The sequence below is a fragment of the Pristiophorus japonicus genome, chromosome 17 (assembly GCF_044704955.1).
Source record: "Pristiophorus japonicus isolate sPriJap1 chromosome 17, sPriJap1.hap1, whole genome shotgun sequence".
Classification (NCBI taxonomy): domain Eukaryota; kingdom Metazoa; phylum Chordata; class Chondrichthyes; family Pristiophoridae; genus Pristiophorus; species Pristiophorus japonicus.
This window is the reverse complement of record NC_091993.1, coordinates 21,067,282-21,081,039: the sequence shown is the minus strand read 5'-3', so window position 1 is coordinate 21,081,039 and position 13,758 is coordinate 21,067,282. Positions and strand designations below refer to the sequence as shown.

Sequence of the window (13,758 nt, the reverse complement as noted above, 5' to 3'; positions counted from 1 at the left end):
ACCGTTGTGGTCCCAGCACCGATCCCTGTGGCACACCACTAACCACCGATTTCCAACTCGAAAAGGACCCATTTATCCCGACTCTCTGCTTTCTGTTAGCCAGCCAATTCTCGATCCATGCTAATACATTTCCTCTGACTCCGCGTACCTTTATCTTCTGCAGTAACCTTTTGTGTAGCACCTTATCGAATGCCTTTTGGAAATCTAAATACACCACATCCATCGGTACACCTCTATCCACCATGTTCGTTATATCCTCAAAGAATTCCAGTAAAATAGTTAAACATGATTTCCTCTTCATGAATCCATGTTGCGTCTGCTTGATTGCACTATTCCTATCTAGATATCCCACTATTTCTTCCTTAATGATAGTTTCAAGCATTTTCCCCACTACAGATGTTAAACTAACCGGCCTATAGTTACCTGCCTTTTGTCTGCCCCCTTTTTTAAACAGAGGCGTTACATTAGCTGCTTTCCAATCTGCTGGTACCTCCCCAGAGTCCAGAGAATTTTGGTAGATTATAACGAATGCATCTGCTATAACTTCCGCCATCTCTTTTAATACCCTGGGATGCATTTCATCAGGACCAGGGGACTTGTCTATCTCAAGTCCCATTAGCCTGTCCAGCACTACCTCCCTAGTGATAGTGATTGTCTCAAGGTCCTCCCTTCCCACATTCCCGTGACCAGCAATTTTTGGCATGGTTTTTGTGTCTTCCACTGTGAAGACCGAAGCAAAATAATTGTTTATGGTCTCAGCCGTTTCCACATTTCCCATTATTAAATCTCCCTTCTCATCTTCTCGGGACCAACATTTACTTTAGTCACTCTCTTCCATTTTATATATCGGTAAAAGCTTTTACTATCTGTTTTTATGTTTTGCGCAAATTTACTTTCGTAATCTATCTTTCCTTTCTTTATTGCCTTCTTAGTCATTCTTTGCTGTTGTTTAAAATTTTTCCAATCTTCTCGTTTCCCACTAACCTTGGCCACCTTATACGCATTGGTTTTTAATTTGATACTCTCCTTTATTTCCTTCGTTATCCACGGCTGCTTATCCCTTCTCTTACCGCCCTTCTTTTTCACTGGAATATATTTTTGTTGAGCACTATGAAAGAGCTCCTTAAAAGTTCTCCACTGTTCCTCAATTGTGCTACCGTTTAGTCTGTGTTCCCAGTCTACTTTAGCTAACTCTGCCCTCATCCCACTGTAGTCCCCTTTGTTTAAGCATAGTATGCACGTTTGAGACACTACATCAGTCATTGAAGGTTGGCATGCAGGTGCAGCAGGCGGTTAAGAAAGCAAATGGCATGTTGGCCTTCATAGCGAGGGGATTTGAGTACAGGGGCAGGGAGGTGTTGCTACAGTTGTACAGGGCATTGGTGAGGCCACATATGGAGTATTGTGTACAGTTTTTGTCTCCTAACCTGAGGAAGGACATTCTTGCTATTGAGGGAGTGAAGCGAAGGTTCACCAGACTGATTCCCGGGATGGCGGGACTGACCTATCAAGAAAGACTGGATCAACTGGGCTTGTATTCACTGGAGTTCAGAAGAATGAGAGGGGACCTCATAGAAACGTTTAAAATTCTGACAGGATTAGACAGGTTAGATGCAGGAAGAATATTCCCAATGTTGGGGAAGTCCAGAACCAAGGGACACAGTCTAAGGATACGGGGTAAGCCATTTAGGACCGAGATGAGGAGAAACTTCTTCACCCAGAGAGTGGTGAACCTGTGGAATTCTCTGCCACAGAAAGTTGTTGAGGCCAATTCACTAAATATATTCAAAAAGGAGTTAGATGAAGTCCTTACTACTAGGGGGATCAAGGGGTATGGTGAGAAAGCAGGAATGGGGTACTGAAGTTGCATTTTCAGCCATGAACTCATTGAATGGCGGTGCAGGCTAGAAGGGCCGAATGGCCTACTCCTGCACCTATTTTCTATGTTTCTGTGTTTCTATGTTTCCTCACCCTCAACTTACTCCAAACTAACTTAGAATGGAGTAAGTTTTCACTGCTTAAACTATCAAAACGGGCGTAAGTGGCCGGACACGCCCCCTTTTGAAAAAAAAATCTGTTCCAAACTGAAACTGTTCTAACTGACGAGAACTGGAGCAAACTAAATGCCGATAATTGCAATTTCTAAGATACTCCATTCTAAACCAGTTGCTCCAAAAAAACAGGAGCAACTCAGGCCAAAACTTGGCCCCATAGAAACCAACCAATTATCAGACAGCAGAATCAATTCATGCAGAATCACAAAGTAACATATTAATGAGGATTTCTATTTCCTTTAACTTTTGTCTCCTCAAATCCTCCACTCCTGAGAACAGCAATTCATCCTGTAGTATAGCTCTACAGGTATCAAATGGTTGTTCTGTGTATGTGACCCTAAATGACAGGTGTCAGCAGGCCGTACTGCCTTAGGAGCTATTGTAGCCAAGCCTGATTCTATTCTCACGCACAATGGGGTCATAAGATAGCTATCAAGACTGCAAACTATAGCCAGTTTTCCCCATCCTTGGGCTGCAGATGTGGAGGTCAAGTGTAGCGCCTGCACCACGATCCAAGCTGAGACAAGCTAACTCAGCACAGACCAGTAATCAAATCTGCAATCTTCTTACTTTGAATGGCTCAGTATCACATCGAAGTATATTTACCCACTGAGCAATTGGGAGTATTATTAGGAGATATATAAAACAAAAATTATTTAAAATATGTGACAGAAAGCTACAAAAAGCTCAGCCACATCCAGAATGATGGTGCTTTGCAGGATTAAGATACAATCTGCTAATAACATTGGAAGCCATGAATTTCAAAAGAAATGCAATTTTTTAAAAAACTGTACTTTATAACGTACAAAAAATGCTGACTGAATTGTGCTGTAACATGCACTCTTGTGATTTAACGGCTATATAAACTGTTGGGAGCTCACAACATGCCAAGTACTCATAGAGGAGAGAAATTTCATGATCTATCATCAAACCATCTTAATACCTTCAGCTATACTTTATAAAAAAAAACACAGCCACTTATGCATTATGAACTATTCATTAATAATTTTGGAAACAGGAAAAGGCCATTCACCCCAACATCACAGCCCTTTTTCATAGATCTCATCATACTTCTCAATCCTTTCTCTCCAGAAGCAAAACGCAGTGCCAGTTTAAGTCCCATTCCAGGAATTGATCATATAACCACTTTAGTGCACTACTCAGGGTGTACTATATTCTTGGATGTACCATCCTTTGGGTGAGATGTTAAACCACAGCTCACTCAGTCTGTTCCACTAGTTCAGGTGGACTTAAAAGATCACTTACTACTATTTGAAGAGCAAAGTTCTCTCAATACTGACAGTCTTTCCTCCCTCAACCGATACAACCAAAAGCACGTTAACTGGTTATTCATCTCATTGTTATTTGTGGGATCCGAAGAGTTTGCAAAATGGCTGCCACATTTGCCTACATATAATTAATTAGTTTGAAATACAGTGATGTTATGTGAGCACCGTGATATATTTGTGAGAAATGCAATGGGCACTTCAGTGCAGTACCTGTAGTTGCTGGTTATGAAGTTGTACTCCATCAAAGCTTCATAGACTTCCATTACCAGGACAGCATAGATGTTATTTTTAATACCAACATTGGACGTTAATGAAAAATCTGCTGATTTGTCCTAAAAGCAGGAAAAGAAAAGGCATTCAGAAGGCATTTGATAATATTTGGCACAAGGCATTACAGATAAAATTGAAGCACATAGAATTGGAAGCAATCTCGTGGACTGGACAGGAAACTGGTTAGGAAATAGGAGACAGTGAATTGGTATTCTCAAATTGGGTGCAGTAGCAATGATGTTCCCCAGCTTTTCACTCTGTATATAAATGACCTGGATTCATGAACGGAACGGCATATATCTAACTTTGCAGATGCTGATAAACTAGGATGCATAGTGAATTGTGAAGAAGGGAGAAGAAAAATTATAAAAGGACATAGATAAATTAAATGAGTAAATGACAGATAATTGCAGGGAGTTGCAGTTCTAACCAAACATGAGGCAGTACATGTTGGTTGCGAGAATAGCAAATGGGAATAAAACCTACATGGGAAGCACTGTTGGTAACAGATGAACAAAGGATATAGGAGTCCAGGAACATAACTCATTAAAAGTTAGCTTGTAGGTGAAAAAAAGAATTAAAAAGGCTAATGGGAAAATAAGCCTCATCACAATAGGTATAAAATTTGAAGATGAGACTAAGGGCCCAAGTTTCCACAGGATAAAAAACGGGCGCCCCTCCGAGCTGGGCGCCTGTTTTTCGTGCCTAAAACGGCGGCAGAAAAAAACCGCGCTATTCTCGAGCGCTTTGCAGCACCTTGTCTGTTTGGCGCGGCGCCCAGGGGGGCGGAGCCTACACCCGCACCGATTTTGTAAGTGGGAGGGGGCGGGTACTATTTAAATTAGTTTTTTTCCTGCCGGCAACACTGCGCGTGCGCGTTGGAGCGTTCGCGCATGCTCAGTGTGAAAAAAACATTGGCACTCGGCCATTTTTGTAGTTCTTTGTAGCTGTTTAATTTTTGAAATTTTTTAAATAAAATCACATTGCCATCAGCACTGAGGCTTCCCTTCTCACTGTCTCCTTCCCCTCCCTCCCCTCCGCGGCAACAAACGGCTGTCTCCTTCTTCTCCCTCCCCTCCACGGCAACAAGCCACTGTCTCCTTCCCCTCCCTCCCCTGCGCGGCAACAAGCCGCTGTCTCCTTCCCCTCCCTCCCCTGCGCGGCAACAAGCCGCTGTCTCCTTCCCCTCCCTCCCCTGCGTGGCAACAAACGGCGGTTTCCTTCGAACGATGGCTGAAGCACTTTCACACAGGTAGGAAGATGGTTTATTTAATCTTTTCTTTGCTTATAAATGTTTATTCAGGTTGGATTCATTTGTATAATATTTGTAGAAGTATAAATAAGGATTGATTGTAGAATTTAATGAGTTCCCTTCTCCCACCCCATCCACCCCCCTCACCTCGTTCTGGACGCCTAATTTGTAACCTGCGCCTGATTTTTTAATGTGTAGAACAGGTTTTTTCAGTTCTACAAAAATCTTCACTTGCTCCATTCTACTTTAGTTTGGAGTACGTTTTCACTGTGGAAACTTTGAAATCAGGCGTCAGTGGCCAGACACGCCCCCTTTTGAAGAAAAAATTCTGTTCTAAAGTAGAACTGTTCTACCTCACTAGAACTGCAGAAAAAAAAAATGTGGAGAATTTCTAAGATAGTCCGTTCTCCACCAGTTGCTCCTAAAAATCAGGCGCAAATCATGTGGAAACTTGGGCCCATTATTACTGCAATTACATAGAGCACTGGTAAGATCTCATTTGTACAGGTGTTCAGTTTTGGGCACCTCACCGTATGAAGGTTCTGACCTTGGAGAATGTCCAGTGATGACTAATTGAGATGATATCAGGGATAAAGGGATTCAGCTATGACGAGAGACTGGGTAAACTTGGGTTATATTCCCTGGAGATGAGGAGGTTATGGGGCGTTCTGATCAAAATATTTAAAATAATAAATCGGAAACAACTTCTCTCTAGTAAGGGAATCCAGAATAATTTTAAAATTTGAACTGTGCTAAAAGTAAATTCTGGAGCACAGTGCCTTAGAAGGTTGTGGATAAAAAGTTAATGAAGTGTTTAAAAAGGAAATAGATAGATACTTACTTGAGAAGTAAGGGATATGGAGAAAACAGAGGGAATTGGGATTAAAAAGACAGAGATGCCAGGCTTAAAAGGCTGAATGGCCTACTTCTGTTCCTATGTATGGACAGCATTGGCAGGATGATCACCAGAGGTCACAGCATGAACTGGAAATTCACCAAAGAGTATTTATCTGTATAGCTAAATGGAAATGGGTTAGATAATTTTTGTTCAGGAAAACAGATTTTTTTGTTGAAAAGGAAGCTTTAAGAAAGTATTTGTACTAGATTCTATAGAAACTATAATATGGGTTTCCCCGATAGAGCTGTTGGTATCATCATAGGCAGTCCCTCGGAATCAAGGAAGATTTGCTTCCACTCTTAAAATGAGTTCTTAGGTGGCAGAACAGTCCAATACCAGAACTACACAGGTGGGACAGATAGTCGTTGTGGGAAGGGGTGGGTGGGACAGGTTTGCCGCACGCTCTTTCCACTGCCTGCGCTTGATTTCTGCATGCTCTCGCCGATGAGACTCAAGGTGCTTCAGTGCCCTCCCGGATGCACTTCCTCTACTGAGGGCAGTCTTTGGACAGGGACTCCCAGGTTTCAGTGGGGATGCTGCACTTTATCAGGGAGGCTTTGAGGGTTTCCTTGGAACGTTTCCGCAGCCCATCTTTGGCTTGTTTGCCGTGAAGGAGTTCCAAGTAGAGCACTTGTGCAATGTGTAACTAAGCCGTGCAGAACCAGTAACTTCAACTTTTATTTCTTTTCTCCAGTCTGAATACATATCCACAAGCCCAGTCTTGCTAACAAATGTATTTTGTTGGTCCAGATCAAAAAGCGTATCTCTCGTACTTGTTGACAAAAGATCATCGACATGAAACATTAACTCGGTTTCTCTCTCCACAAATGCTGCCTAACACTGCTGAGTACTTCCAGCATTTTTTGTTTTTATTTCAGATTTCCAGCATCCACTATATTTTGCTTTTGTCTCTCATACTTGTTATCATTTGATGGCCCAAAATTCTGGAGCCCTAGTGGAAGGAGGGGAGTGATAAACATAAAATCAAGGCTAGAGAAAGTTAAAACATTTAACAAGGTTCACACAGAGTAAAAAAAAGTTACAAAATATCTGACCATAAACACATTCAATAGAAACAGATCTAAAATAGAATGAAGTGGAAAGTTAATGATATTTTGATATCATCCAATTGCATGTTTGAAGCAAGAAACAACCCAGACCAAATAGCTTTGACACAAATACTCATCATGGTCGCATAAATGAAAAGAAACGAAATTAAATGTGGATGCACATTTAGAGTTACCAGTTCAAAGTCTTCCAGTTCACTCTTAACCATTCTCCGGGTGATTGAGTCCAGCTGCTCCTCCAAGTCATGCTGAAAACTACCTTCATCATCATCATCATCATCATCATCATCATCACCACCACCACGATGACCATGTAATAAGGACTGTTTATACCAGGCCAAGCAGTTCTGGATACAGCATAGAAGGTGTGCCTGTGCAAAAGAAAAGTACAAGAGCTGCGTAACTAATGAAGTCACAGTAACTGAAATGAATCACTCAGAAATCATTTGATTTGTGTGTGTCAGCTGTGGCTCAGTTGGTAGCATCCTCGCCTGAGTCAGAAGGTGTCATCTTTCGGATAAGATGTTGAACCGAGGTCCCTTCTGTTCTCTTAGATGGAAGATCCCATGGCATTATTTTGAAGATGATCAGGGGAGTTATCCCCAGTGTCCTGGCCTATATTTATCCCTCAATCAACATCACTAATCTGGTCATTATTACATTGCTGTCTGTGGGAGCTTGCTGTGCGCTAATTGGCTGCCATGTTTCCTACATTACAACAGTAACCACACTTCCAAAAAAAAAGTACTTCATTGGGTCCCAAAGCACTTTGGCTGGTGGCCGTGAAAGGCACGAGAGAAACACACGTCTTTTTTTACTCTTTTGAAAAAAAAACTTGAATTTATATAGCTTGGTACCACATCTCAGAAAAATCCCAAATAAAATTTACAAAACATAAATGAATTATGAAAAGTAATGACTGTTTTGTAGATAAATATGGCAGCTATTTTGCATGCAACATGCCAGAGACTGCAATCAGTTAATCTGTTTTTATAAATAGTGTTGGTTGAGGGAGAAATAACAGCCAGGACACAGTGTCATGAGATCTTAAACATCTACCTAAACCACTGGAACAGGCAGATGGGCTTCAATTTACCATCTTATCTGTAGGACAGCATTTGTGATAATGTGATACTGGCTCAGCAATGTTCGTGAGAAGCATCTAAATTACAATCAAATCAAGGAGCAGGGCTTGAACTCCTACCTATTGAATTAGAGTGCTGCCAACTAAGCCCAACTCACCCCACGCATGTGTAAAATCATTGCCATTGTGCAAATCACTTTCAATGTTCCCGCTAATTTTTTGGGGATGCACGGTCCCTTTAACGGGCCATTCAATTTCTCGCACATGTGCAATTATTTCAATTATAAAGCCATTGAACAGCTTACACGGACCCGCCAGATCGCTGTGCAGCTGCGCAGCTCAACGCAAACATTGGTCACTTTCCTATTGTACAATAAGTCACTTTTAGTTACATATTTAAATAAGCACACTCTTGCTTTTTTCTCTCCGTACCTTTCCTGAAGGTTCTTGCTGGGGTACAGTTCTGGAGGCATTAGCTGCCCTTTGGTACTTCACCCAAGTGTCCAATCTTCATATGCGAGCTTTGACAGCTAGCAAAGACTTTTGAACCCAGGTCATGCAATATTACAGTTGAGCCTTGTGCTGCCCTCAAACGATGTCCACACAGGTGCATTTTTTGGTGGGGGTTCACTGGATCAGGCGCAAATACCCTGTCAAACTTTTCCTTTCCCTACCCTAGGGAAACGGATGCCAATTATAGCATCCCTACCACCATCCCAGCTGAGATCAGCAGGCTGATAGACTAGGGACTGAACCTGGGGCCTTCCAAGCATGTATGGCTCACTCCTACATAGAAGTGAACTTACCACGTGAGCCAGAACAGTACTTGTCACAGCCTTTGGGTACGAAATAATAAAATGCTTTATATTCCAATATAGTCATTTCTCAATGGATGTCTCCAGATGCATAAATTAACAAACTTAATAATAATAAATTATTTGATTACCAGTGGTTCTTGGAGGTAGATCTGACCTCCCTGAGTGGTGATGCAACTTTCCAGCTTGAGAGGTGGCAGCAGGTCCTCCTCCAGTTCATAATATCGCTTCAGCTGAGGCAAGATCAGAAATGCAATGTTACAGCAGTATACGTTTATTTTTAGAGCTAGGAGTTGTGATGTCAATCAGTATCTATCATTCAGTAATCAAGATAACTGTAAAAAGTCTTATCTGTCAGGATCCTGCATGAATGAATATGGGTCATTTTCTAGTATGCCCACAGCAAAAGTGGCACTAATTAAAAATCTCATTTGGAGACACCCATGTTTGGTGTCAGAAATAGAAAAATGAACATTGGTACAGAAGCAAGTGTTTTGCTGAAGTTGGAACAGTATTTAGAGAGAGCTTTAGTCTGCATCTAATCCATGTTGCACCTGACCTGGAGTGCTTAATGGAACAGTGTAAGAGTTCTACTCTACATATAGCCAATGTTCCCGCTAATTTTTTTTGGTGCGCAGCCCCTTCAAAAAACCGTGCATGCTCAGTTTTTGGCATTGAAAAGCCAGCAAGCTGCCTGTGCGGGGTTCAGAGAGTTGCGCAGCTTAAAGGGAATATTGCATTGAGCCCATGCTGTACCTGACTTGATACTGATTTGGAAAGTGTTCCATTCCCTAGCATGGATATCTCTCACCCTGACCACAAGGTTCAAACATAATGATTAAAAAAAAACATTAGTGGCTTAGTTCCGACACACATCAGAGCGTGAGCACATGACAGTGCTAATGACAGATTTGTCCCAACATAGAGTTGATTTTTACTTACATATTTCCAAACAGAGTTCAGTGTCCAAGGAAAGCACGGCCCAAATCATGCCATGAGAACAGGAGTACAAGGGGGAAGTTAAGTTAATTACTGACAAGCAATTTTAAAGGGGGTGCAGGAACAGAGGGGTTCGGGGGTTCACATAAACAAATCTTTGAAGGTGGCAGGGCAAGTTAATAAAGCAGTTAAAAAAGCATGTTGGATCCTTGACTTCATAAATAGAGTACAAAAGCAAGGAAGTTATACTAAACCTTTAAAAATCACTGGTTAAGCCTCAGTTGGAGTATTGCGCCCAATTCTGGCATCCACACACTTTAGGAAGGAAGTCAAGGCCTTGGAGAGGATGCAGAGGCAATTTCCCAGAATGAGGGGCTTCCACTTATGTGCAAAGACTAGAGAAATTGGGATTATTCTCCTTAAAGCAGTGAAGGTTAAGGAGAGATTTAAAAGAGTTGCTCTAAATTGAGAGTGGTTTTGATGGAGTAAATAAGAGACTGTTTTCACTGGTAGGAGGGTTGGTAACCAGAGATCATAAATTTAAAGTAATTGTCAAAAGAACCAGAAGGGACGTGAGGAGAATTTTTTTTAATGTAGCAAGTTATGATGATATGGAATGCACTGCCTTAAAGGTGTGTGTGTGGGTGGGGGGGGGGGGGGGGGGATGCAGACTCAATAGTAGCTTTCAAAAGGGAATGGATATATACTTGAAGATAAAATTTTGCAGGGCTATGGGGAAAGAGCAGGGGAGTGGGGCTAATTGGATAGTTCTTTTAAAGAGCCAGTACATGCACAATGGGCCGAATGGCCTCCATCTGTACTGTATGATTTTATGGTTACTCTCAGATGCCTCCCAACAGCTGGTTCAAAAGCAGCAGGAACCTGTAAGTAGGTTGGCTTTCTCCTAAATGCAAAATAATTTATAACCAAAGGCCGCACAACTAGGAAGAATATATATATTAAAAATTTCTATTGGGTAATTTGCCCAAGCTTTCATCTTGGCAAATTAGTGCCACTGTTTATCTACATCCTGGCACTCACCTGTGAAAGCAGCGTTTGTAAGATGGTATTTGCCAGCTGCGAATTTCGGCGTAGAACATCAAATAAACCCTCAAAAAAAATAGGAGAGAAACAATTAAACAAACTACCAAAGAGCAACTCTTTAACTTGTTCAAAGATATGGGAGTAGGAAGCGACGGGGATGGGTCAGACATATAGTCAGTAACAACCATAATCAACTCGCTTAGATGAATGCAACAGTGAAAAAGTACCCAGCATGGATCACACAGATTAACTTGGTGAAGCAGTCCTCTTTTAAAGAGACAAAAGAAATAATAAATGACTGGCCCTTAACCAAGTCACTATTTAAAGCAGTGGGCATGGAATCAGCAGGTTCATATTTCCCTGTTGACTGAAAAGAGAAAGCATTAATGCTGATCTAAAAAGTGAAGAGGAAGATGTGGGGTTCAAAAAGAAAACTTCTTTCAAGCTGCACAGGAAATGCTAAGAGTTATTATAGGGATCAAATGTGACATATTACAAGGACAACTTTTAACATCAATACCTCATAGAGCATGAGTCTAACATCAGCTTGCTGGCTGAGACAGCGCCTCAGGCTGCCCAAGATCTCCAAACATAGGGATTCATTAGCAGAGGCGTTGTAACGCATATGCACATCCACTTGCACCTGAACAGCGACAAGATGAAAAAATAATATTATTTCAGTTCCCTGGTGTAATTTATGTTTAATAAAACATTAAGATTAACCTAACTGATCATCTCAGACCATTCCTCCATGGCAACTAGCCTGCAGACCTAGATCCTCTGCTCTCTACTGAATCAGGGGTCACAATTTGGATTAATTCCACTAGATGGTAGGCTATTTCTTAAGTTCAACTGGTTCCTCAGCTCAAGATCAGTAAGGGTTTGCTTTTACTGCACAAATCCATATCCACCTCCAGGTACAATTTAACTTATTTTCTTGGTCCTTTTTCCAAAGAAAGGAAAGCTGCTCATTAACAGAGAGCACATTAACCAACTACTAAAAAATCAGACTTTAAACTAAGACAAGAAAGTTAACCTTCAAGGGCCAAGTCTGTAAAACTTGATGAAAAATCAACATGGATATTATAGTTATAGATACAAGTGGAACAAATGAATGCAGATGATTTACCTGACTGGCCGTGAGAGATTGGGTGCATTGACTGGAAGCCAGGCTTCCCAACACCTTAAAGTTCTTCAGCAACAACAGAAAGCCAGTGACTGCCGACTTCCGGGAGTCCAAGTGGCTGAAGAAAACGAAGAAAGAGCGAGGCAGATGAGCAGTAAAATGAGTATTTATAAACATGCCAGATCAAAGTTACAAATGTGATGCAGTTTGTCCAGTGATACAATTCATCATTTTATTTTGATGAATAGAATAGCCTCGCCCCTTCTCCACATAGACCATCCATTCAGCATTTTCTCACCAGTTCACCAGAGCTGCAAACATACATAATTTCATTCAGATTCAAAAACACAGAAGATTGGCAAAGCTGCTTATAACAAACAAATCCTGAGTTTGGATGGTACATGGAAAATCTGTTCTGCTCTATTCACATCTTCCAGATCGATCTTCCAGTTATCTTGCAATTTAAGCAAATAGATCTACCTAGAATATATGAAGTTATAGAAGTACAGATATAATATATCTTATGATTTCCATTTATATGGCTATGTCAAAATGCCTCAAAGCACTTTACACAATTAATGAATGTTGGCATGCAGTTACTGTTGTTACGTATGCCACTTTAGACAGCTGTGGGAAAAACACAGCTTACTTCAGGGCGAGTCACAGCAACTTAATACTCCCTTTCATTTGTTTTTAATGTTCTGCTCATCCAGGTAAAGAATGTTAATGCTGGGAAATTCAAAACTTTCCACTTAATGCATCCAGTGTCAGCATCAAGCACTTTCAGGCCAGGTACAGCAGATGCAGAATAAGGTTCCCTCCAGTCTGCCCTGGCAATGTGCCTCAGCCACAATCTCAGATGAACACCCTGAGTGCAACAGTGTGGCATTTTTTGCATTTCTATGACCAAACGTCCTCACTTTGATCTGAATGGTCAATCAGTGGCAATTGGGTCAATTTTGTGGCTTGGACCCATGTCCACAAGCAACTGGATTGTGACTGCCCAAAGTAGTTTCACAAACGACTCTTGCAACCAACATTCATTCCATCAGTCTGGGTTAGATTTGAATCCAAAAATACCACTGTATCTGACCCACCCAGTTCCGTCCACTTTATTTTATTCTATAACGCATAACTGAGCCATAAAGACCATGAGGAAGAAATTGCCCTGCGTCCCGATTGGGGCAGTAACCTGCTCGGGGCTTCCTGTGACCAGCGCGGAAATCCCACCTCGGCTGCAGAATTGGCTTTACCACCCGAGAGAGAAAGTAGAGCGCAATCTTATGTAGAGATGTTTCAACGCCCCTCCCCTTCGCTTAAAGGGAAGGACTGATGCACACTCTACATGGCCTCTGATTGTCTCTACTAGGCCACCAAAGCAGCGAGGTACCAGGACTGTGGCCCGGCACACAAACAGAGTGCCGGGCTGCACTGGACAACACAAGGAGACAAGAATTGGATCTAACTAGTGAGTCAGCAAAACCGTCAAGATGGCGGCGTTGGGCGCTCGCAATCTCCCCATTAACTTCCGCCCCGCAAGCAGATGTCGGCCGGTTCGCGCCTGCCTTGTGGGGCAGAAAAAGGTCGGCGCGTGACGCTAAGGGGTTGCCGCGCACGGCAATGACGTCATCGCCGGCTGTGCAGTGGCCCGGGCACAGCTCTGCCATGGCAGCGCCTCTGCTAACTCCCGGGCAATTTCCTGGAGGCTGCTAGCGCCCTCCCCACCCTGGAGATGCTAACTGGCATTGCAAAAAGGGTCAATTTCGACTCCCATGAGTTTACTAATGGCATTCCCAGTTGTCATGGAGTTAAATGACCTCCACGAGGGTAACAGTTGGGTTCCTGCTCCTATTTGCTACAGGTTTACCCCTGCAGATATATGGGCGTTGAGTGAGGACAGATTTGGGTTCAGCTATGATG

The 13,758-nt window shown here is 42.1% G+C and overlaps 1 protein-coding gene across 4 annotated transcripts in view; it reads right to left on the bottom strand.

Moving 5' to 3' along the window:
* The window catches only part of fanci (FA complementation group I), a 90,043-nt gene that overhangs the window by 45,348 nt on the left and 30,937 nt on the right, over window positions 1–13,758 (bottom strand). For all 4 annotated transcript variants that reach the window (XM_070858457.1, XM_070858460.1, XM_070858459.1 and 1 more), the window contains exons 19-24: window positions 11,842–11,956; window positions 11,233–11,355; window positions 10,710–10,778; window positions 8,861–8,962; window positions 7,007–7,201; window positions 3,554–3,675 (exon numbers count right to left, since the gene is read on the bottom strand). In XM_070858457.1, coding sequence (XP_070714558.1) covers window positions 3,554–3,675; window positions 7,007–7,201; window positions 8,861–8,962; window positions 10,710–10,778; window positions 11,233–11,355; window positions 11,842–11,956 — 726 coding nt within the window. The remainder of the gene's footprint in view (window positions 1–3,553; window positions 3,676–7,006; window positions 7,202–8,860; window positions 8,963–10,709; window positions 10,779–11,232; window positions 11,356–11,841; window positions 11,957–13,758) is intronic.